The sequence below is a fragment of the Hippichthys cyanospilos genome, chromosome 13 (genome assembly GCF_059441005.1).
Source record: "Hippichthys cyanospilos isolate Australia breed blue-spotted pipefish chromosome 13, RoL_Hcya_1.0, whole genome shotgun sequence".
In the NCBI taxonomy this organism is placed as follows: domain Eukaryota; kingdom Metazoa; phylum Chordata; class Actinopteri; order Syngnathiformes; family Syngnathidae; genus Hippichthys; species Hippichthys cyanospilos.
The window spans coordinates 10497470-10518787 of NC_142381.1; the positions used below are offsets into that span (position 1 = coordinate 10497470).

General features: G+C 39.2%; 3 protein-coding genes across 5 annotated transcripts in view; 1 reads left to right on the forward strand and 2 right to left on the reverse strand.

The window, feature by feature from the left end:
* Window positions 1-8375, forward strand: part of slc43a3b (solute carrier family 43 member 3b) — a 9710-nt gene extending 1335 nt beyond the window's left edge. The window contains exons 2-13 of the mRNA XM_088431931.1: window positions 191-416; window positions 495-624; window positions 1677-1723; window positions 1823-1899; window positions 2765-2857; window positions 3127-3266; window positions 3414-3517; window positions 5048-5191; window positions 5262-5369; window positions 6826-7012; window positions 7843-7966; window positions 8052-8375. Of these exons, the coding sequence (XP_088288057.1) occupies window positions 230-416; window positions 495-624; window positions 1677-1723; window positions 1823-1899; window positions 2765-2857; window positions 3127-3266; window positions 3414-3517; window positions 5048-5191; window positions 5262-5369; window positions 6826-7012; window positions 7843-7966; window positions 8052-8159 (1449 nt within the window). The 5' untranslated portion in view covers window positions 191-229 and the 3' untranslated portion in view covers window positions 8160-8375. The remainder of the gene's footprint in view (window positions 1-190; window positions 417-494; window positions 625-1676; window positions 1724-1822; window positions 1900-2764; window positions 2858-3126; window positions 3267-3413; window positions 3518-5047; window positions 5192-5261; window positions 5370-6825; window positions 7013-7842; window positions 7967-8051) is intronic.
* A 933-nt stretch (window positions 8376-9308) lies between these two features.
* On the reverse strand, window positions 9309-13016 carry LOC148413799 (platelet-derived growth factor receptor-like protein). Its single transcript, XM_088431932.1, has 7 exons — window positions 12734-13016; window positions 11724-11884; window positions 11501-11643; window positions 10844-10995; window positions 10471-10764; window positions 9957-10096; window positions 9309-9673 (listed from the first exon to the last, which is right to left on the reverse strand). The coding sequence occupies exons 1-7, from the start codon at window positions 12813-12815 to the stop codon at window positions 9467-9469; spliced, it is 1179 nt and encodes a 392-aa protein (XP_088288058.1). The 5' UTR covers window positions 12816-13016; the 3' UTR covers window positions 9309-9466.
* Window positions 13017-13607: 591 nt separating this feature from the next.
* On the reverse strand, window positions 13608-21221 carry LOC148413800 (cationic amino acid transporter 2-like). Of its 3 annotated transcripts, XM_088431377.1 has the most exons (14): window positions 21192-21221; window positions 20272-20329; window positions 19573-19641; window positions 18548-18971; window positions 18042-18197; window positions 17227-17392; window positions 16945-17081; window positions 16478-16700; window positions 16229-16365; window positions 15864-15966; window positions 15657-15790; window positions 15383-15549; window positions 15197-15305; window positions 13608-14263 (listed from the first exon to the last, which is right to left on the reverse strand). In XM_088431377.1, exons 4-14 carry the CDS (start codon window positions 18915-18917, stop codon window positions 14133-14135), a joined length of 1833 nt encoding a protein of 610 aa, XP_088287503.1. In that variant the 5' UTR covers window positions 18918-18971; window positions 19573-19641; window positions 20272-20329; window positions 21192-21221; the 3' UTR covers window positions 13608-14132. The 3 variants fall into 3 exon arrangements, with proteins under 3 accessions (XP_088287503.1, XP_088287504.1, XP_088287506.1); XM_088431378.1 differs by lacking the exon at window positions 21192-21221 and having other exon boundaries at window positions 20272-20375; XM_088431380.1 differs by lacking the exons at window positions 19573-19641; window positions 21192-21221 and having other exon boundaries at window positions 20272-20305.
* Between the last annotated feature and the right edge of the window lie 97 nt (window positions 21222-21318).

Genomic DNA, 21318 nt, shown 5'->3' on the forward strand with positions numbered 1-21318 from the left:
GGAGCGCTCAACAGGCTGCAACAAATACAGAGTGGAAAATTATCACATGGCGCAGTAATAAATAATACCAATTAGAATAATAAAAATCCAGAAAGTAATATAAAATAAGTCAAGATGACTGAAAAAAAGTAGGGTAACCATTTGTTTGTCCTTCATTGCTCACCAATGATTCGTTCATTATTTTTGGCAGGTGTGAACAAAGACTGTTTGAGAGGCAGAAGCTGGGAGCATGCCGGGCTTTCAGAATCGTTTTGGGGTGCGACGAGGCCTTACTTTCATCACAGGCCTGGTGGAGTGTCTTTGTTTTGCCGGCATCGTATTTGGGTGGGCCTCGCTTGTTTTCGTCCTCAAGAAGGATGGTTACTTCAACTATTTGTGCACCAACAACACGGGAATCAATCGCACACAAGTCTTAGGTCAGTTTACAATTCTCAACTCCTTTCACACACACACAAAAAAAAAAAAAAAACATCAAACCTTGGCTTTTCTTTCAGATTGCAGCGGACAGGATGAGCAGTTCTCCCTGGTCTTCACCATTGCATCCTTCATGAATAATTTTATCACAGTTGCAAGTGGTTTCATATTTGATCACTTTGGCACGACAGTGGCTCGGCTTTTGGGAATGTGAGTGCATCGTGATACAACCTGTTCAGTGAGATGATAAAGGAATATCATTCCGTATATTCATTTTATAAGCATGAAAGTGGGAGTGAGAATGAGAAGCACTTGAGAATAGCTTTCATAAGGAATGTTTTTCTCTGGAAAACCATCTAATAGGGAATCTGGTGATTATTGATATGACTGACTTGAAAACGGATTTTCTGGGTTTTCTGAGAGGGAGATGTATAAATAAATCAAAAAAGTAGAAGAACATTCCCGACCCGGTGAAAGGTGGAGTTGTCTGAGAAAAGTGTATTTTGGGCTGATAGTGTGCAGTAACTTATGCTGTAGTGCAAACACAGACATTGCTTCAAAATGACCCAAACCAACAACAAAAAAATACTGGCACAAGGAACGTCCATGTGTTTCCACTCAAACAGGGCGGTAGGAAAATACAGGAAAGAGGAATGAAAATAGCACCCGACTTCATAGCTTGAGTTGAAGGGATCAACTAATCTTGGCATGGTAAAAAAATTAAAGGAAAACAAAAGAAAAACGAAAGCCCTAGGGCAGTCGAGTAATTAAATCCATGAGTGTTAGGACAGCAAAATATTTTTGAGCTCCTGAATATGGAGCTGGTATTTTATGGAGTGGTGAATTCTTGTAAACATAGCAATTTTTTTTTTTTTTTTTGTCAGGGTTGGTAAAAGATAAAAAGGGTTTGGGGTAAAGTCTATTTTTAAGGGTTTTAAACTGTAGATAAAACTAAGTTATCAAAGTATATAAAAAACAATTTTAACATTTTACTACTTAATGAGACTAAATAGGTTTAGCATCACTTTAAATCACGTGCATATCTTTGTTTTTATTTCAGATGGCGTATACAGGTCAAAATATTGCCCAAATACTTCTGCGTACTGTATATACAATAGCTGTATTGTACTCTCTCGTTGTCTTCCAGCTCTACTTTGCATTGTTTATAATATGTTTACATATATTGGAAAAATCCACTAATCCAAATAATTGATTATGCTGCTTGGTTCTAAAAATATGAGTAACAGTTTTATTTATTTTAGAGGTTTTCACACTACGGGTACCTTGATGGTGGCCTTTTCAAATTCAGGTAAACAAAAAGCAAGATACTTTTTTTGTTATTGCTTTGACCAGGCCTGGAAAGCGTGTTCATTATTGTCTTTATTTATTTTTTTTTTTTTTTCATCAGCTCTGTCTGGCCTGCTTTTCCCAGCCCTCTCCTTCATAGCTGTGGGTGGCATCATGCTGCTCATCACAAACATGCAGGTAGGTCATTAACATTTTTTTCATTTATTATGAGTAAACCCCTGCTGCATGTATGTGAACGAGTAGATACAGTGGATATATGTAACTTTGGCCTTCTAACGGCAGAGAATTTATCATGAAAAAGGATAAATTATTTGGAGCAGATCGTAATAGTAAATAAAACATATTTGCACAAAAGAAATTGGACAATTTCCTGAGACACACTTGATGATTTCAAAACAGTACATCAGTTGGAAATCACTGGATAAAGCAGTTTGAAGCTTAAAAAAAAGGCAGAATTATCAGATAATCAACATGTCTTTTCCTTTGGGGTTTAGAACAAACTTATCCTTTGCTCCCACAGCAAATTTTGCACGTCATTGGACTTTAATTAACTACAGGCTTGCTTTTACTTGGAGTTGAATGTCAGTTAATGCCCGCCTCCTGCGAAGGAAAAAAAAAACCACACATGGATCATATACAAATGAACAAATATTAGAGCCACCCTTAAAACAAACAAATGTGAGACTACTTTTCAAATACGAAGTAATACTTTGGCACGACATCATTATTTTGAAGCCATCATCTGTGTCAGTTCCTCAAAAACAACCACACAGTTGTGGTTGTCACTGGAGACAACCTCACACAAGTCACCATGTTTGTGTAGTTGTCTCCAATTATTGAACTTCACTAAATGTAACACATTGTTCCCATATAAATACTAAAATAAAACCTAAATATATAATATATACGAAATTAAATAAAATCATGAGTTAATCAAATTAATCTGATTAATTTCCCAGCCATAAGAGCATATAAAGGATAATTATAAACTAAAAAAAAAAACACTACCAGCAGTCAATTTAATTCATTTGGTCTCCTGAAGGTGGGGAACCTTTTTGGCACCCGTCGTTCAACCGTGATCACTCTCTACAATGGGGCCTTTGACTCTTCCTCAGCACTATTTTTAGTCATCAAGGTAAGTTTCAGTGCGAAAATTTTTCTCCTTTGCCAAATTACATGGTTTTCTAACATTATACTTTGCAGCACTAACAACTGCTTCGAATGCTGTTTAAAATAACAATCCATATCTACAGACATAGCGATTTCTTGACACAAAATAGCATGTTTTTTTTTTTTTTTAATAAAATAAAAAAGACACAAAGGTGAAGTTAGCATGATGAGTTGGTCCTTGGCACGTGTTCAAGATTGTAATGTGGACCCTTTGCAACACTTTTTCCGTTACAGTTGGTGTACGAGTCTGGCATCTCTCTCCGTGCCTGTTTCCTGTTCCTGTCCTTCTGCAGTGTCATTCATGTTCTCAGAACTTTCTTCCTGTTTCCCAGAACCTTCATTCCATACCCACTACCTGATCGCTATACATACGGGTATGAATAAGGATTACTTGACTTATAATTCTGTATGTAAATGCAAAATGGCTGTTTATTCTTCACAAGTGTAAATAATGTGTAATCATGCACGTTGGGCATGGCATGCAAAGAATAAATCAATCTGACGCTGGATTGTGACCTCAGGGTATCCTGCAGCAACCAAAATACTGCCGAGCAGTCTATGAATGTCAGCTCAGAGGACACCACAGACACAGAGCAATTCACCGGCAAGGCACCTCCAAAACAAGGTCGGTTTGTAACCGCAATTTCACACTCTTTTCCAACCCAGGTCATGCATACAAACACATGCACGCACACACAGTTGCACAAGCGCACTTACACACACACACACACACAGATTCCATTTGATAAGTATGTAGTCTAAAAACAGCTGGGTCAAAAACTGACCCAATACAGTATTTGGGTTCAATTTGACCCACGTCTTTGAGTTGTTTTATCCCCCCCCCAAAAAAAACAATCTTTGAGGTTGTTATGTGCAAATTGACCCATGTTTTGCTATTCATAACAACCTAGAAATTTGGGTCCAAGAGATTCCTTTTTGACCCATAGTTGGACAATTTTTAACCCCAACGTTTATGCGTTGAAAAGCATCAGCCAGTGATTTATTCTATTTTTCGCATTTTCTAACGGTCTGTTTTAAACACCCTGCAAAGGTCATATTTCAGTTAGCTCAAGAGGGAACAGGATCGTAGCCAGACACAAACATTTTTGAGGTAGCAAGGGTGTCACCATCATAACTTCTCAGTAGGGGGTGACCAAGGCTGGCACGGACAAGGATTTTATTATATTAACAATTGTATTTTATTTTATAAATGTAAATGCAAATATACGGTTAACTCATATAGTACCAGCCATTTTAGACCCACCTTTACGCTAAAACATGGAAAATCCTGACAAAAATATAAACACATAACTGGAATCGAATGTCTGGACTCTTCAAAAATGTGAAAATATGCCTTAAGGATTAAATGAGTTAATTTTATAATAGCACAACACTGATGCAAGTTTTGATAGCTCGTCTGTGGATTTCTTCATTGCTAGTAATTTTCTTTTATAAGATGTGTTGTTTTTGAATTAACAGTGTGTGATTGTTTTGCTGTAGTGGAATAAAATAAAACAACATGAATTGAAATATATTTTAAATATTTTTTTTCTGTGCGCACTTGCTGTGGACTGAACTAGACATCACCTGTGCTCAAGGCTTAAGTAACAACCTTTTGGATAATCCATTGGTCATGTGACATTCATATCCTGAGCTGTGATCATTTCCTGAGTCTTGAGCATGAAGTCATTTTCAACGGACGTTAAATGGAAAAATGTGTTGTAAAAATATTAATTGTACAGGTATTCGAAAAATAATGTTATCATATCAGTTGTAGACAAAACCCTTTTCTGTAATACATGGCTGAATAAGTGTACTATTCCTTCAACCCATTTAGTAACAGCAATTTTCAGACCCACCAGCATGAAAAAATTGACCCCCCTCCTCAAAAAAATAAAACAAAAAACAAACAAAAAATAAAATGCCAGAAAAACATCAGAAGATTTCCCGTTTGGGTGGTAATGGATGCCATGTCCCTGATGGGGAATAAAATAAAATGAGAATTCATCTTGAATTGAAAAAAAAACAAAAAACCTGCAGATTTGTTGAGATGTTTTGTGATGCAGGTTTCAAAACATTTTTTGTTTAAGTCTGCTGGTGAACCTTGTGGTGAACTAATGATTTTAAAACCGCTGCAATTTCTTGTTTTTCCCAGAGAAAACTTTACGTGAGTGTGTTCTCTCCAGATTATTCATATGGCATGTAATCTGGTTGTCGGTGATCCAACTGAGACATTATCTGTTCATTGGAACCCTTAACCCCACTCTGCAAAAATTAACTAATGGGGAGCCTTCACTGGGTAAGATCACATTTTAGTGTGGCGGGTGCTGCTAATCCTTATCTAAATGTATACATTTTTCTGTTGGCAGTCAGCCAGTACATCAATGCTTTTGCCTTCACCCAACTGTGCGGGGTGTTGTGTGCACCCTGGAATGGCCTCATCATGGACAGAAACAAGCGCAAACCACGGGAAGAAGGTAATGAGCCACAAGCACATTCGATTTGATCATCACTAGGAAGAAATTAATAATTAACCAATGGAAATATCGGTAAAGACCAGACTCGGTGGAGCATTCATCATGGGTACAAAGTAGAACACCCTGAACAAATACAGAAATGACCACCTCGGTTGAACTTAGTAAATAGATAATAGGAATACCGTGATTAATGTGTTTTGTAAAAACAATATAGCTTGGGAGACCATTTTCTGAGACATAGCCCAAGGTCCAGTGTATACTATTTCACACTGCGTGAGTGCAATGTGAAAAGAGCTTTAGACTGTGTTTTGTGCGAGGCAGAGTCATAAAATATGGGACAACATGTTTTTGTCTGACTATGTGTAAAGTGATGTTTTTGTGACACTGCTCTCAATTTCAATGGAGCACACGGTAATTCTCATCTGATTGTTTGTCAGAATGCGAAAATAAAGTTTGAAACACATATTGCTACATGTGGGACTCCAAGCAAGAGTGTTCCATGGCGCCCCCCTCTGTCGGTGATTATACAGTACATGCACACATATAGTACTGCCTCCAGTACCCAAGCTATGCATATTCTTCAGTATTCATCTTATTTGGGTGATAATGATAATGACGATGGTGATGATGGCTACTCATAACAACAACATATAATGCAAAATCGAAAGCAATTCGCATGATTCGATTGATTTTAACTAATAGAACATTCAACAATTGTTGAGACTCAAGCATAAACGTAAAAGGATATTATAAACGGCAAGAAAATTCAGCCTGTATAATGGAAATGCTATCAACAAATACAATAAAAGCACAGGCCAATAAACAGGAGACAACAAGTTGAGTACTACTATTAATAAGATATTATTTTAAAATCCAAATGCGTCCCAGCAACAAAAAAATCAATAAAAACGTGGATTTATGATTAACATGTCAAGTCCGTCAGAGATGTGAATCAGCCAAAAGAGGACGGCAGAGGGAAGTTGTTGGGAGGGTGCACTGCAGTCAGAGTTATTTGAATTTTTTAAATACTTGGCGCTGATAACCACAGGGAAAATGATTTGTTTTTGGCATGTGAAGTGTAAATGTGATAAAATAAGAATTGGTATCTTTCTTTTTTCTTTTGGGGCACTTTGAGGTTTTTTTCTGCCTGGACAAATCTTTGCTAAATGCTGCAAAACAAATAGTTAACCGTTGTTAAAAATTAGTTTATATTGCTTTTTCCTTTTGTCAAAGTTAAAAAGGATAAGGTGTTGAGTATACTTTTACAATTTTTATAGATAATAATCTTATTTATGGTCGGTATGGCAAGTGGGGGGAGGGGCAAAATGTTTTTTTCTTTCCTATGGGAGGGGGCTTTGCAAAATATAATTGAAAACCACTGCTTTAGTGTAATGCTGTAGTGTACTGCTTGCTTGTGAATGAAAATAAAAACACAAATTCTTTTTTTTATGTGTAGGTATGAGTGAACAAGAGGCAGACCTGAATTCTTCAGTTCTTTCTCTCTTCCTGACATCATTGATGGCGCTGGTGTTCTCAATTTGTGCCGCTACACCAGTCCTACCGCTTCAGTATTTTACCTTCATCATCCAAGTTGTCAATCGCTCCTTCCTGTATGGCGGCAATGCAGCGTTCCTCAGTGTGGCGTGAGTAGAAGTGCACCCAAAGGCTTTACAAAATCTCCCTCGATATCGCCATTAAGCAGTAAAGGCTTATCTTCAAGGTTTCTTTATTGGCACTACACCTGCACAAGTACAAGGCAATGAGATTTTACTTAACAGACGCGAACTGTCCAAACAACAACGACAATGACCAACATGAGATAATAAAGAAAGGTCCGTTGGTACTAGTTGAGATTCATCCTGATCTTGAATGAGAAATGAGGAATAGGGAAGGAAAAGAAAAGTAATATCCTTAATGGGAGCCATAGTATAAGCCAGGAAAAAATCCTTGCACGTTGCCACATTGACTTCACCACAAATCTTGAGACATACTAGGATCTAGCTGAATTCCTTTTCCTGGTGAAAAGTCCAGATAACAGATGTTTTAAGGACCGGTCAACAAACAGTGTGGTTAACTTCTGCAGTTTTCAGCATCTCAGTAGGGTTTCTTCTACGATGACAACTGTTCTTGTGAGAACTCTAAAATGGCATCCGATTTGCGAATGAGCTCACTCATCACATCAACCAGTCTGAGTATTGGTTGCTCATTCCACACTATCCAAAAAGACTGGCAACTTATTCTCTAATTCAGCCCCGCTTGTTAAGATCGATAGACACAGGTGGGAAAGGAACAGAATGAAAAGTGTTCACCTCAGTCAAGAGCCAACCAGTAAATAAAAGACAGGGGTCTCAAACCAACTTATGAAGGGGTTGGTGGAGATATGCATTAAAGCAAAAGGTATTGTTTTGGTTGGTGTTTGTTCATAGGTTGAAAAGTTTTGCAGAGTCATTTGCTTTTTTTTTTGTGCGTGTAGTTTTCCATCGTGCCACTTTGGGAAGCTGTACGGCCTCATCATGACTATTTCGGCAATCTTCTCTTTACTGCAGTATGCATGCTTTGGTTTGGTAAAGTCGGTACTGCATGGAGATCCTTTATATGTGAGTATACAATCACTTGATAATGCAAAATCCTTCATAGAAGCTTGGACAAATCCCTTTCATATTGCTTTCCATGTGTCTGCAGGTGAACATCGCTGTGACTTTGGTCATCCTGCTTGCCTTCGTGCAGCCCCTGTCCGTCTTTTTGCATTGTCGAAGTCTTGCATCACAGCGAGCCAGGAGGCAGCTTTAGTCGAAAAAGTGACTCGTGACATTTTCACACCTCTAGCATGGTTGTGTCACAGCAACTGTAACATAAAAAAAAAGTGCTGGTGCTTTTTACTGTTTATTTTAATAATCTTTATAGTCCTATGTGTTGTGTTCTTATGTTATGTTTTGTGTTAAAAGTAACACATAGCTACTGCGTGTACTAACATTTTTGTTTTATGAATACACATTTCAAATATCATGTGTCACCCACCTTTTATTATTAATATTATCTGGACACTAATTTTTATGTGGAAGAAATATAGTAATCGATACAACCTCCTATACCTAATAACCTCCTGCTGTCCGTAATGAAAAACAGTGTAAATCTTACACACTATCCCTTTAAGGCAGTGGCGCAGTTGCAGTACTCAACAGAGCTGTCCATGACTCAAGTCTGCCACCTACTGTACCACACATGGGAGTCAGTCTACAAAAAAATAAAGATCTCAGCAAATACTGTGTAGGGATGACAGAACTCCAGAAGCTTGATCATGTAACATTATCTGTTTTTATGGCTCGTCCACCAGAAAATTGCCTCTCTAAAGCACATTTATTTATAAATGCCATTATCATCACTTCTTACCGTTGGAGTGGGGGGAAAAAAACAAAAAAACATTTGTGCATGGCTTTTCAAGCCCAAATTGGCTTTGACCTCTCGACTGCGAAGCTGATGTTCACTCTGCTTCTTGATTACTATCAAGTTGCAATCTTTTTGTGGAACGTGTCATGTTTTTTTTTAAAGTGACAGCAGGTGTCTGTGGCAATGTCTTTCAAGCAATTGTAGAATCCATTATAGGACAGTCCGAGCTCCTGAACGCGGGTGTGTGAATGGACGAACACAACCGCAAGCATGGCTCACATTCACACAGGGCGGGAAATTCAAACCTGAATCCAGTCAGAAATCTTATATGAGTACACGTTGAGAACGGCCATGGGGTTAATGCGCCGAGTAGATGTTTCGTTCAGTAAAAATCTGTTTGAAAAATATTTTAGGAACAAAATCCTACAAACTGCAACCTATTCATACTCTTGCCCAAATTATTTTTTTAATTAATGGTTTCTTGACTGTGAAATTATTTTCTACTCCATAAATAAAGCATCTTATTGTTATGTAAAAGTAAGAAGTAGACAATTCGCGTTTAAAAATTTCTTTACTAGATCAAATGTGACACAATATTTTACATACCACATGTATCCCTACCATATTTCTGCTGGAATATGTCCTCATTGGAATCGTGTTGCATACAAAAGTGAAACATGCTTCATGTTGTGTGTCAGATGAATGATTCTTCAAGGTTTTGAAGGTTTCGCTTTGGGAAGTACTTTAACTGTAGTGGACACCGATTTGGATCCTTGCAGGTTCTCAGCAGTGCAAGTGTATGCTCCTTGGTCCACGTCCCTCACTTCGTCCACCAGGAGAATGGACTGAATCTGCTGTCCAGCTGAGCCTCCACCGACCGGATTGATGCTCTCAAGAGTGTACAGAGGCCTCCCTATCTGCTCCCGGTACCGGCGAAATGCAACAAAAAACATGGAAGGAAAGAAGTTAGAAGCCAAAGATCGGATAAGAGTCTGTTAATTTAAGGTTTTAGTGCCACTCTCGTGTGAAGTTTACTGTCCTACTAAATATAAAGAAAAACACTGTCGTGTAATCAAAACAACTACATACATTTTGCATGCAGATGGACATAGATGCGCTAATGTATTGAATCAGAAATAGAATTGGAATACATTGTACATTTTTATAAAATACATTGTTTATGATATGTAGCATAATGACCTTTTGCCCGGGATACTCCCAGGTCATCTCGACTGCCACGTTCCTCTCTCCCATCACAGTGCAGCTTACACGTAGATTTTCACCAGCAGCCAAAGATGTCGAGCTAGCCTGGATGACTGGGGCGGGTGGCGCCATAGGGTCTTAAAAAAATTGAATAAGGCAATTTAGGACGTGCTAATGCATAGAGACGTTTCTACTGTATGTACTGAAGGTAAAAAATACTGTTGCTTTTATATTTATGTTATGCTTGCATTTAAATGTGCAGGACATTATAACTATGTCGGAATTTTCTGGTGTACCCACAGACTGAAAGAAATGGTGTGGTGAATTTTCTCAATCTTATGTCAGGTGGTTGTACACAGTTAATTCATCTTGATCCACATACATGTTTTAAGTTATATATTTGACATAAAATACTTAAATCATATATGCATATATCATACGACATATATCTTTATAAATGTATAGTTATTTATTTAAATACCAGATTAATTGTTAAATCAACAGCACTCACAATTGACGTAAATGAGCATGTACTTGGTGGAGCTCTGCCTCAGTCCCCTCAGGCTGGCCACACAGTACAATGCGCCGGCGTGAGAGGGCCGAGGTCGATGGATGGTGAAACCTCCCTTGATGTTGTAGGAGATCTCCTTCCCATCCACCGCCACCTCCACTGGCGGGAACTCTCGGTGCAGTGTCACATTGGCGGCGGGTGACGTCACTTGGCAGGGCAGGCGGGTGGGCCAGTTGGTCCTTAACTGGATGACCTCATAATAGTCGGACGATGGGACGAATAGCTCCTGCGGGTCTGTTTGAATCAGGCAAGTATACGTCGAGTTGTCATCGTGGTGGGAATTTTATGTCGTTGGGATGTTTTTTCACCATACCAGGGAAGAAAACAAAGACTTTGGCAGCTTTGTCGTAGTTCTTTCTGCAGTCTGTCTCCTCGCAGAGCATGGGGTAGCATGTGTACTCTCCTGTGTCTGCGCCAGTCGAGTTGACTAGAGTCAGAACGCCATAGCGCTCATGCTGAACAATCCTGCGGGGGGGAAACAGAAAAGAGTGAAAAGCCCTTCTATCCTAATTTATAACCGGCCTGACCATCCAGGTTATTAGTTAATGAAATTAAACAGTTACTAAAACTACAATTTAAAAACAGTTTTCGAACAAAATACCATAAAATGAAGTATGGTTGGTCGGGCTACTATGTGGCTACCCTTAATCTTTTTTTTTTTTTTTTTTAATGCATGCGGTACTTTTAGAGCCTGTAATACTTGTCAGTTATTGATATTAACTGCATATTTACATTTAAATGTATATAGCATAATTACATTATTTCATTTCATGAAACTCATGCCAAAATTGGCGACGCCCTCACTGAGGTGTGTTTACACTCTGGCCGCCCCATGGAAAAAAGTCTGCACACATATCTGTATAAAACTAACTGTAGCATAATAGCCTTTGTTTTCATCTTTGAACTCTGGCATAAAAGAAAGATGTGTATTGGTCTAAGATAATATTTACTAACAAAGCTCGAGGCCTACCTGAGTCTGCCTTCATCCTCCTCCTCCAGGTACGATGGGAGGCCCCATTGCACGGGTTTACCCCTGCATCTCAGTTCCAGTGTGTCTCCAGCGTTCACGCTTATTGTCTCTCCCACCTTGATGAACTTACCTCTGTTGATCACCTGCGGGTGTCAGACCCAGAGACGTTAGTCACTTGAAAAATATTATGAGGGTTACATTGTAAGAATGATTTCTCCTGTACCTGTGTAAGTAAGCTCTGAGTCTGTGATGGTGCATTAACCTTTGGCATAGTTTTTACAGCCAAGTGCCCTTTCTTTACCGCTTTAGCCTGTTTGGGTTTCCCAGATTTGGCTTTCTTCCCTAGACTCCTCCTCTGCTCTTGAGCATCTTTATGACAATAAGCTAGATAACAATCAGAACATATAGTAAAACATCTTATAGACAGTTTATGAGAGTTTCCGACGTCAATAATATGTGTCATCAAAGAAGAGGGAATGAGATAATAATCATTTGAAATGACCTTTTCCCAGAACATTTGGCCATAGTAAAGCCGTACCGGTATATAAAACGACGGGAAGGTACAGTAAACAAGATTATGCAAAATATACAAGACCCACTTCAGTGACATTATATAGGTCACGGAGTGGTGCGTGGTTAAAGAGGAACTTTTAACATTTGATAAGGATTTGGATAGGTCTGAGTGTAATTTCTGAGAGTTTTTTTGTTTGTTTTTTTTTGGTGAAAGGCATGTAAAAAATATTCTTGATAATATTTTTGCTGGGCATCCCCACTAGTCTAAACATGGCAATGTGATTATTGTGTTTGTAGAAAGCTGAAATCCACCAATGACATAGCAGTTACTCAGGCTTCAGGTAATGACCACAACTCACTTATTTAAGTTAGGACACATGACATTCATAAGATGAATTGTTATTGGTCGTTTCCCCAGTCCTGAACAACTGTGATGTAATTTTCAATTGACAGCAAGAGAGAAAATGGCCGCCCCCATGATATCCAATAATGAGCGGATTTTGCTACCTAATCCATATTCCACAATCACAATACTATTCAGAATACAGTGTTTAAATCATAGGGCCACGTTGAACATATTGTAAATACCGGTAAGTTTTCACTTGACTTTAAATATGGTCATTGTAGCATTTCTATAGCCAAAATCTGATGGAGAACAAAGGCTTTGACACAAGAGTGTTCATTCACAGAACTGCTTAGCAAAGGAATTGCCTTACTTACCTAACTCGGAGATTATGATACAAATAAAGAGAGCTCTCAGCACCAGTCTCCACTTCGACCCAAACAAGTTTACCAAAGTCATGATGCTGGATTAGCAAAGCCGTCGGCTAAATGTTAGTTCACACAGTTCGACACAAAGCGAGTGAAAGGGAAAGAGTGAACTAGAAAAAATACAGGAGGAGGTGGGCAGAACTCGCAAAGTGAGTGGTCAGCTCCTTTCTGGAATCACACAAATTCCGCCTCCTGAGAGAGTGGCATTAGCACCCCAAATTCCTGCCGACTGGCTCAATGGATGCTTTCAAGCTCGTCAAGGCCAATGAGGGCGCAAAAGCAGAGGCCTCTCCATGTGCTTTCACAGACGCTGTTTACTTAGCTGCTGGAGTGGAAGTCTGTGAACAGCACTACACAACAACACAGTCCACATGAGACGTGGGGAAAGGTTATTAAAAGCATTTGGTGTGCTGTAAAAGCAATGCCTGCTGATGCTAACTTGTTTTGTTTTATGACTTGTGACTGTAATGCATCAGTCCATGATTTTTTTTTTAAGATCTTGTCTGAAAGTAATGTGCTGCTGCTTATTGGCGAAGAGTATTTATTACATCTCACAGCTGACAACAGCACATTATTTCCAAAATTTACATTAGAAAAATAATAGTAAATGTGAAATGGAAGAATTTTCCATGATACATCTGACTGGATGTCACAGAACACTACTGTGCTGCGGCACAGTGGTTGAAGAACACTGGTATACAGAAAATAATCGGATTTGAAAGGTCTTAGAGTTATGCAATACATCCGAGTGTGGGTGGAGTAAATTCTTCAGCCCACTCTTTTTATTCCAAATAATCCACACGGGAAAAAAAAGGTAAACATCTTGAAAATATTGGTTTCTCTTTAATTGAAATATACAACATTCACAATTCAAAACATGTACAGTCTTTTTATTTACACATAGATACATGCTGAAATGCAAAACATGAAACTCAGCAAAGCTCAAACGTACATCGTGTGATAAAAAAATAATCGTGCAAAAAATGAATATGCATAAATCACTATCACAATTTCACACACTTAAGACCAATTTTGAAAGTACAAATATTAGCAGCTGATTTTCTTTTACTTCTTCAATTTTCTATACTTTGTGAAGCACATTGCTGCAGGAATGACTTTGCGATATATCTGTAATAGATGTAAATGTGATTACTAATATAGACATGTAGAACCTGAAACTGAAAGGATGAAAGCTTTAACTGCATGAACATGTGCTCAAGTCGTTGTGAATCACAAACGCTTAACACTGTAGGAAGCAACGCCAGAGGTACGATAGTTACTAACACTAACATTTACAAAAGTGACTCACAGTAACATCTCTATTCATCTCTCCTCATCCTGCTAGCGCTCACAATTTGCACTCTTTGAAGATGTCTTTGTCTGTTTTTTCACTGATGGTCTCGACGGCCGGAAGCTTGTTTTTGTGACGCTGATTTTGAACACTGTGATGCAGCCCATAACCGAAATAGATGAGCAGTCCTGTGGAGATCAAAATTACAGTTCACTGCCTTGGAACGTTACATGAACTGGAACCTCCAGTCAAACACAGTAGGTTCTGACACTGCTTGACTTTACGTGAAGGGTACTGATTAGATTCAGATTCAAGTTGTCATCATAAAATGTGTATTATCCAATAATGTGCACTTTAAAACCAGATAGGAATACCCAAATTATGTTTCAAAAAAATGACGGTTTCGATATTTGGGTCAATTTGACCCAAACTTCTATGTTGTTTTACAGCACCAAACAACCACAAGAATTGGCTTTTTTTTTTTTTAGATAAAACATCCCAGAAGTTTGGGTTGAATTAGTGCTTTTCAATTATATTTTACCAAGTCCCCTTAGAAAAGAGAAAACATTTCACACCGGTATCCTTTTTAACATTAACAAAAGAAAAGAAAAAAAAAACACTATAAATAAACTTTCAACAACTAATTATTTTGTAAAACATTTATATGAGTTACAGTTTAGTCTAAAATAGAAAAAAAATAACCAAGTGAATCAAAGTGCCTGAAAAAAAAAATCTTATTTTGCTACAATTACACTACAGATGACAAAAACAAAGCCTTTTTCCTGGGGTCATTCGCGGCCCCCCGGGAGGACCTGCCCTACTATTTGAGAAGCACTGGGTTAAATAGACCCAAATATTGGCTTGGAGTTTTTTGATCGAACTGTTTTTTGATAAGTAACATTTTAACATTCATGTTGTTCACAGCATTAACCAGTTTAAGACGAACCTTAATAAAAATAAAGTACATTTCAGACATACGGAATGGTCCTTATGTGTGATTTGGCGTGTGAATGGTTGTTTGTCCCTATGTGCCCTTCAATTGGCTGACAACCAGTTTAGGATGTCCCCCGCCTACTGCCCAAAGTCAGCTGGGATAGGCACCAGCAAATTTGTAGCCTCACCTACTGCCATCCAGATGGCATAGCGTAACCACGTGGCGCCTTCCAACTGGAACATAAGATAGATGTTTATAAGCGCACTCACAATGGGAAGTGCAGGGAGTAAGGGGACCTGTTGAGCACATAAATAGCCACATGTTGATATCTTGTGCTAGCTTTCTCATTTTCATTTTTTTCAAATGCACTTACCATGAATGATGCCTTCTCGGCATTCTGTGGATGCCTCCAAATTAAGAAAACGGTTAGCAGGAGGATAATGGAGAAAATACAGACCAGCGCCACACTCCATGCCTCCATGTTGTATAAAGCATCCATGGCCAAGCTCAGGGTGATGCACAGAGAAGTCACGCATGCAACTGTAAACAGCCATCATAAGAAACAATCACATATGCTGTAACAATACACAGATCGAGAGGTGTTCTCAGCTGGGAAATGAATAAAAAACAAAAGAATGTGCCCATACCAGAGACTAAAATCAGAATAATGACTCTTTTTGAAGTGTCTGAATTAGGAGATGATGGTGGCTTTAGAAAGCCAAATTTGGTGTTGGATTCCATGATTTGTAGTCCGCCGTCATCCGATGGAGTCACCTGATACCTTAAATGACATAACATACAACATGAATGGATGGAGTTCAAAACATTTGAAGTGAATGAATATAATATGTGACCTCAATATTAGGATGCATATTGCCACAAGAGTGTAGGCAAACAGAGTCCCGATGGACATCATTTCCACTAAGGCGTCCAGGTCAAACAGCAGGGCCATTAAGGCTGAAAATGGAAGAAAAACAGTATTTCTAGCCAATACAACTCAGCACATACCATGCACGCATTGATCCGACTGCCTTGGAAGTGTCCTAAAAAATTTAGTGGGTGACTTTCTTTTTGCTCTTTTATGTCACTAAAATTTAACACTGAGTAGTGACTCATTTGCGAAGTGTATATCCTAATCCTGAGCATTTATGGACATTTTTTTCCCCCACACTATTTTTTTTAGGCATTGTAATCCCAGCTGCTCCATACAAATCTTTACCTGCCACAGTTCCAGATGATATGGTAGCCACAGCAGGACTACCCCTGGAGGTGACTTTGGTCAGGGGTTGAAAAAGTAGGCCGTCTCTTGCCATGGCAAACATCACCCTGGGCATGGGGAACATGGAGCCTAACAAGCTGCGTAGACCAAAAAAAAACAACTCTCAGACATTGATTATTGAATCTATCAGATGCAATTCTTACCATTAGCAAACAAACATGAAAATCAGAAATGAAATCGCACTCATACCTAGTGGACAGGGCACACAACGACCCTACGGCCACAACATATTTGGCAGGACCCCAACCAACAAATTCAAAGGCCACAGGCAGGGGGCTTTTTTTGCTGAGCATGTAGTAAGGCATCATCAGGGTGAGTGCGGCGGAAACAGCAAAGTAGGCCAGGAAGCAGATCAGAAGCGAGGCCACAATGCCCACTGGAACGGACTTTTGAGGATTCTTCACCTCCTCACCTAAAAAAGAACCCACATAAGTCAGAAGAATATTAAAGATCATGTTCCTTGGATATTATGCATCGGACAAAGACGTAGTTATTAATCAACAGATAAAAAAAACCTAAGGAGTGTCAGGTCAGATTTTTTTTTTTTTATGTAAATGTTGTATGTAAATGCGGTATTGACACAATAAGTTATTTCTGTTGGTTTATTGAGCCCCGGTTAATGGGTGAAACTTGTTTTTATGTGTAGGGCTTCTCACCTGTTGTCGCAATACAGTCAAAGCCCACAAAGGCATAGAAGCATGTTGCAGCCCCAGCCAGAGTTCCACTAAAGCCATAAGGGAAAAAGCCACCGATTCCAAAATCGCTTGTCAGATTGGCGGTCGTGCTCAGGTTACTGCACAAAAGAGAGCACATTATCTCATCAGTGGATTTAATGTCCTGTAATCTGGAGGGCGATAACGCCTTATCTGTCAATGAGAGGATGTTGCTTGTACCCAAACACAGACAGCATTGGCAGTGCAGTAACTCTTTGACATTACTTGGCTATTGCTGTGGCGTTGAGCAAATCGTCTTGACTGATTTGCCAGTTAGCGATGTCTCCTTTGATGAAGCCTGAGATGGCCACAAAGATCAGAACGAGAATGTTGACTCCAGTGAAGATCTTGTTGATTGAAGTTGACTCTTTCACGCCAAAGGAGAGCAAGCCTTCAGAGGGAACAAGATAAGAAAATACAATAAATTAAGTGGCTAAAAAATACAAGACTGATGTGGAAGAAAATGACGTAAAAATGGTCAAAATGCTATCTCTGTAACCGCAATACTGCAGACCGCAACAATACAGGTCAGTGTAGAAAAGAGCTTTGTTAACATGGTTCCAGCAGAGCGCTGATTTCAGTGTGACCTTCATTTAAAGTTGAGTGACCTGAATTGGTCAACTTTTTCCCATCCAGCCTAATTACAAAATAGTCGACATATCAAAATCCCACGAGGTAACTGAGAGGTCATTATTTGTCATTGCATGTATGGAACGAGAAAGACTTAAAAAACACACTACAGAAAATGGATGGATGGATGGATGGATGGATGGATGGATGGATGGATGGATGGATGGATGGATGGATGGATGGATGGATGGATGGATGGATGGATGGATGGATGGATAGATGGATGGATGGATGGACATCTGGAATACTAATTAAATAGCGCTGCCTCGGCTTCAAAGGACACAAATTTTTGGTGAACCTAAACATTTAATACTGTAAAATACATGTGATACTCAGTAGAGATGATAGGTTCACTTTTGAACATCCTAGCAAAACTGACCTGGCCTTTTTTTAGCGTAAAGCAAAAGTACCTGAAAGAAGCATAATGAGAAAAGCAGCAAAGACATCTGGATAGGGTGCCAACCCTGGAAGGCCCATTGCTGCATTCTCTTGCAAGTAGCGAGACATGACACCCCCGATGAGGTCATCAAACGTCCCACTCCATGCGAGTGCAACGCTGGACGTCCCTGAGAAAAAAGTGAGTGGAAAAAATGCAATAAACCGAGTCACCATGTAACTGCAGTCATAAAGACAGAAAATACACATGTTGATATTTCCTGGCATCCGCTAAACTTTAGACTTTGGAGGTTTATGGTCTTATTTACATGGCAGTAACACAAGATTATACATATGTGAATCATCTTTGAAGAATCTGCTTCTGCAGCAGGTGGAAGATCACATGATGTATCATGTGAATGGTTGATCATTTATGTTCTGTCTCCAAATATGTTACATAAGATTAAAAATGGAATAACAATCAATCAAGCCTTCCCCATTAGGATCAAATTGCTTTTGATAAAAGCTGCTTTGGAGTTACCAATGACATAGGAGAGGAGCAGATTCCACCCAGTGATAAAAGCCAGCAGCTCCCCGACTGTCACGTAGCTGTAAAGGTACGCCGAACCCGTTTTCGGAACCCTGGAGCCAAACTCGGCGTAGCACAATCCGGCAAATATGGACGCCAGAGCGGCGATGAAGAAAGCGATGATGATGCTGGGCCCGGCCGACTCTCTGGCCACTTCTCCGGAGAGGACGTAGACGCCTGCGCCGAGGGTGCTGCCCACGCCGAGCGCCACCAAGTCCAAAGTGGTCAGGCAGCGGTTGAAGGTGGACTGCTCCCCGTCGGGCTCCAGAGGCTTCGTCCGAGACAGGCTCATGAAGAATGACTTTAGGGCGGAACGCGCCATGCTTTGGCTGTCGAGATGCTGGAATTGGAGAGGAGGACGCAGGTGGAAGGGCAGCTGGATGTCATGGAAGAAGGGACGGAATGAGGAGAAGAAGTAGGAGACAGTCACTAGAAGTAGGAGGGGCGTGTCATTCAATGTGTCAATGAATAATTCTCAGGGATGCCCTCAAGTAAGACTCACGCTCGTCATAATACGTCTGAATATCAGCAGATTTGTATTTATGGAGCTCTACAAACAATTATTTGCTTTTTGAAATGGACACTTGTAGAACTTTATATCCTCAGCGATTGTGAAAAAGTAATTCAAAGTCTTGTTTTGGTATCTGCACTGTAATAATTTGCTTGCGCAATGTTTATTTATTAGTATATTGCCCTTATGGATTACATTTTACATATTAAACCTCCTACACATCCATTTTAACTCGTGTTTGATGAGTGATTCGATTACAAAAACATTTTTACGTTTATTTTATAATAGAAAGCTTTAATTCACTTTAATCCAGTTCTGAGTTATATTACTTATAGTTATGTAATTGCTCCTCAGATAAAAACAGCCACACCCTTTACTCAAACATTTGCAACTTCCTTCAACATTTTATGACACTATTGAGTCAACAATTATTTTGTTACCCGCTAACAATATCGTTTATTCTCACCTCACCAGAACAGGATCATCTCAGAAGATAACAGCAACTGGACTCTGGTTAATTTGTGATTAATCACAGCTATAAAAAAATAAGCAAAGTTTATTATGTACGGACTAAGAGTTGAATATGCAGCGTAATAATGAAAATAAGAGTACTTTTTGCCATACATTTCTTTAACTTATAAAGTCAAGTATCAATCATGCTTTCCACAAATTGTGTCTCTAAAAACTACAGAACCAACTATCTATCCTCTTTTGAGGATGTTGCCAGTCACATGGGTCATGCATGCCAATTAATGGCCCTTAGAGTTCCAAGTAATAAAACACAGGAGGATAAAGTAGCCATGTTTTTGCAGATGTAGCGTTCACCTTCTCTTTCACTAGCGGAGGGATTTCAGCCCCTCCTAATCCCGCCCGGCATCCACCTCAGCAGGCTTGAGGCGAGTTGGGGGGCAGCCCGTGCGCACCTTTTTGTCTACCTTTGACCTAATGTAAAACTTGGCCTTGCTATCTGCTGAGCTATCTATTCCACACTGGAGATAACAGGTTTATTAACAACAACAACTGCACATGTAATGTGCAGCTTTGCCCACATTATTATATCACATCAAGATTGCAACAGCTTGATCACATTCACAAATGCAATCAAACCAAACTTGATTAACAAAGAGATTCTAATTCCATCAACCAGCCAGGTCATATACTATACCTTGTTTACTGTCCCGCGAGGAGTGGCCCGTGGAAGTCACCAGTATCAGTGCTGCTGACTTGGATGAAGGGAACATGATTTTTTACTGCAATATATACAAGCGTGGCCTGCGAGACCCTCCCACTCAATGGAATTACTAACAAAGTAGCCTTTCTTGCTCCCTTGTTTGGATCATAATGTGCTCATTATTTCCTAGACACAGCTGTGAATGTCAACCAAATTTCCCAGTGAGAATAAAAAAAAAAAGCTTTTGTGCTGAGTTATATTGTTTGATACATTTTCCATATTTAAAATACAATTCAGTGCAATGCAATTGTCTTACAGACTGCCTTGATTTGATCGTAAACTCTGCCGCTTATTTAGTAGTTCATTAATGGTCATCAAGTTATCAAGTTGCACTTTTCTTTTCTCATTTTATTCCGGGACGATCACAAAGGGTGTAATACGCAGTTGAAGCACAAGAGGTCAGTATTGTTTGAGAACCGCCTACAAAGGATACTTACGCTGTTTCTCTTTTTAATTGGTGGCCCAAACATTATATGACGAAACGTTAGCTAAACACAAATCCGCAAAAAAAGTGTGCCGTTCAAATTTATAAAGAATGAAATGCAAAGTCAACAGTGAACTACGGCATTAAATTTAGCTAATCTACTAAGAGTAGATCGCCAGTTGAACCACGACCCTTGAAATTAAAAAAAAGAAGAAAAAAAAGAAAATCACAGTATTTGACCTGAATAGTGCCTTGGCTTTGCATTTATTACCAAGATCGGCTACTACTTTCAAGAAACAATGCAATGTTTTAAGAATTTAGCTAAAGTTATCTGCATCATAACACACTAAATTATTTGGACATTCATAAGTGGCATAAAAGTTTAAACAGATAACTAGAATTACACCTATACCAGTGTAAAATTACTCACCGTTTGAGACTTAAGTTTTACTTAACGTTCTGTACAACACTGTATGCAGGAATGGTAAAAGGTAAATAATGTTAAGTAGAAAAGGAATGAGGGGAGATATTTTTGTCAATACTGCCATCTAGTGACA

What these genes read in the sequence shown, in the direction of transcription:
- LOC148413800 (XM_088431377.1), bottom strand. Translation starts at nt 18,917, where the DNA reads ATGGCGCGTTCCGCCCTAAAGTCATTCTTCATGAGCCTGTCTCGGACG. An exon ending in TGACTGTATTGCGACAACAG is followed by an intron (nt 16,701 to 16,944) that starts GTGAGAAGCCCT and finishes GTTCTTTTTTAG; the next exon opens with GTGAGGAGGTGAAGAATCCT. An exon ending in TGCCATCTGGATGGCAGTAG is followed by an intron (nt 14,264 to 15,196) that starts GTGAGGCTACAA and finishes TGATCTCCACAG; the next exon opens with GACTGCTCATCTATTTCGGT.
- LOC148413799 (XM_088431932.1), bottom strand. Translation starts at nt 12,815, where the DNA reads ATGACTTTGGTAAACTTGTTTGGGTCGAAGTGGAGACTGGTGCTGAGA. An exon ending in TATCATAATCTCCGAGTTAG is followed by an intron (nt 11,885 to 12,733) that starts GTAAGTAAGGCA and finishes ATTGTTATCTAG; the next exon opens with CTTATTGTCATAAAGATGCT. An exon ending in GAGGATGAAGGCAGACTCAG is followed by an intron (nt 10,996 to 11,500) that starts GTAGGCCTCGAG and finishes TCCCCCCCGCAG; the next exon opens with GATTGTTCAGCATGAGCGCT.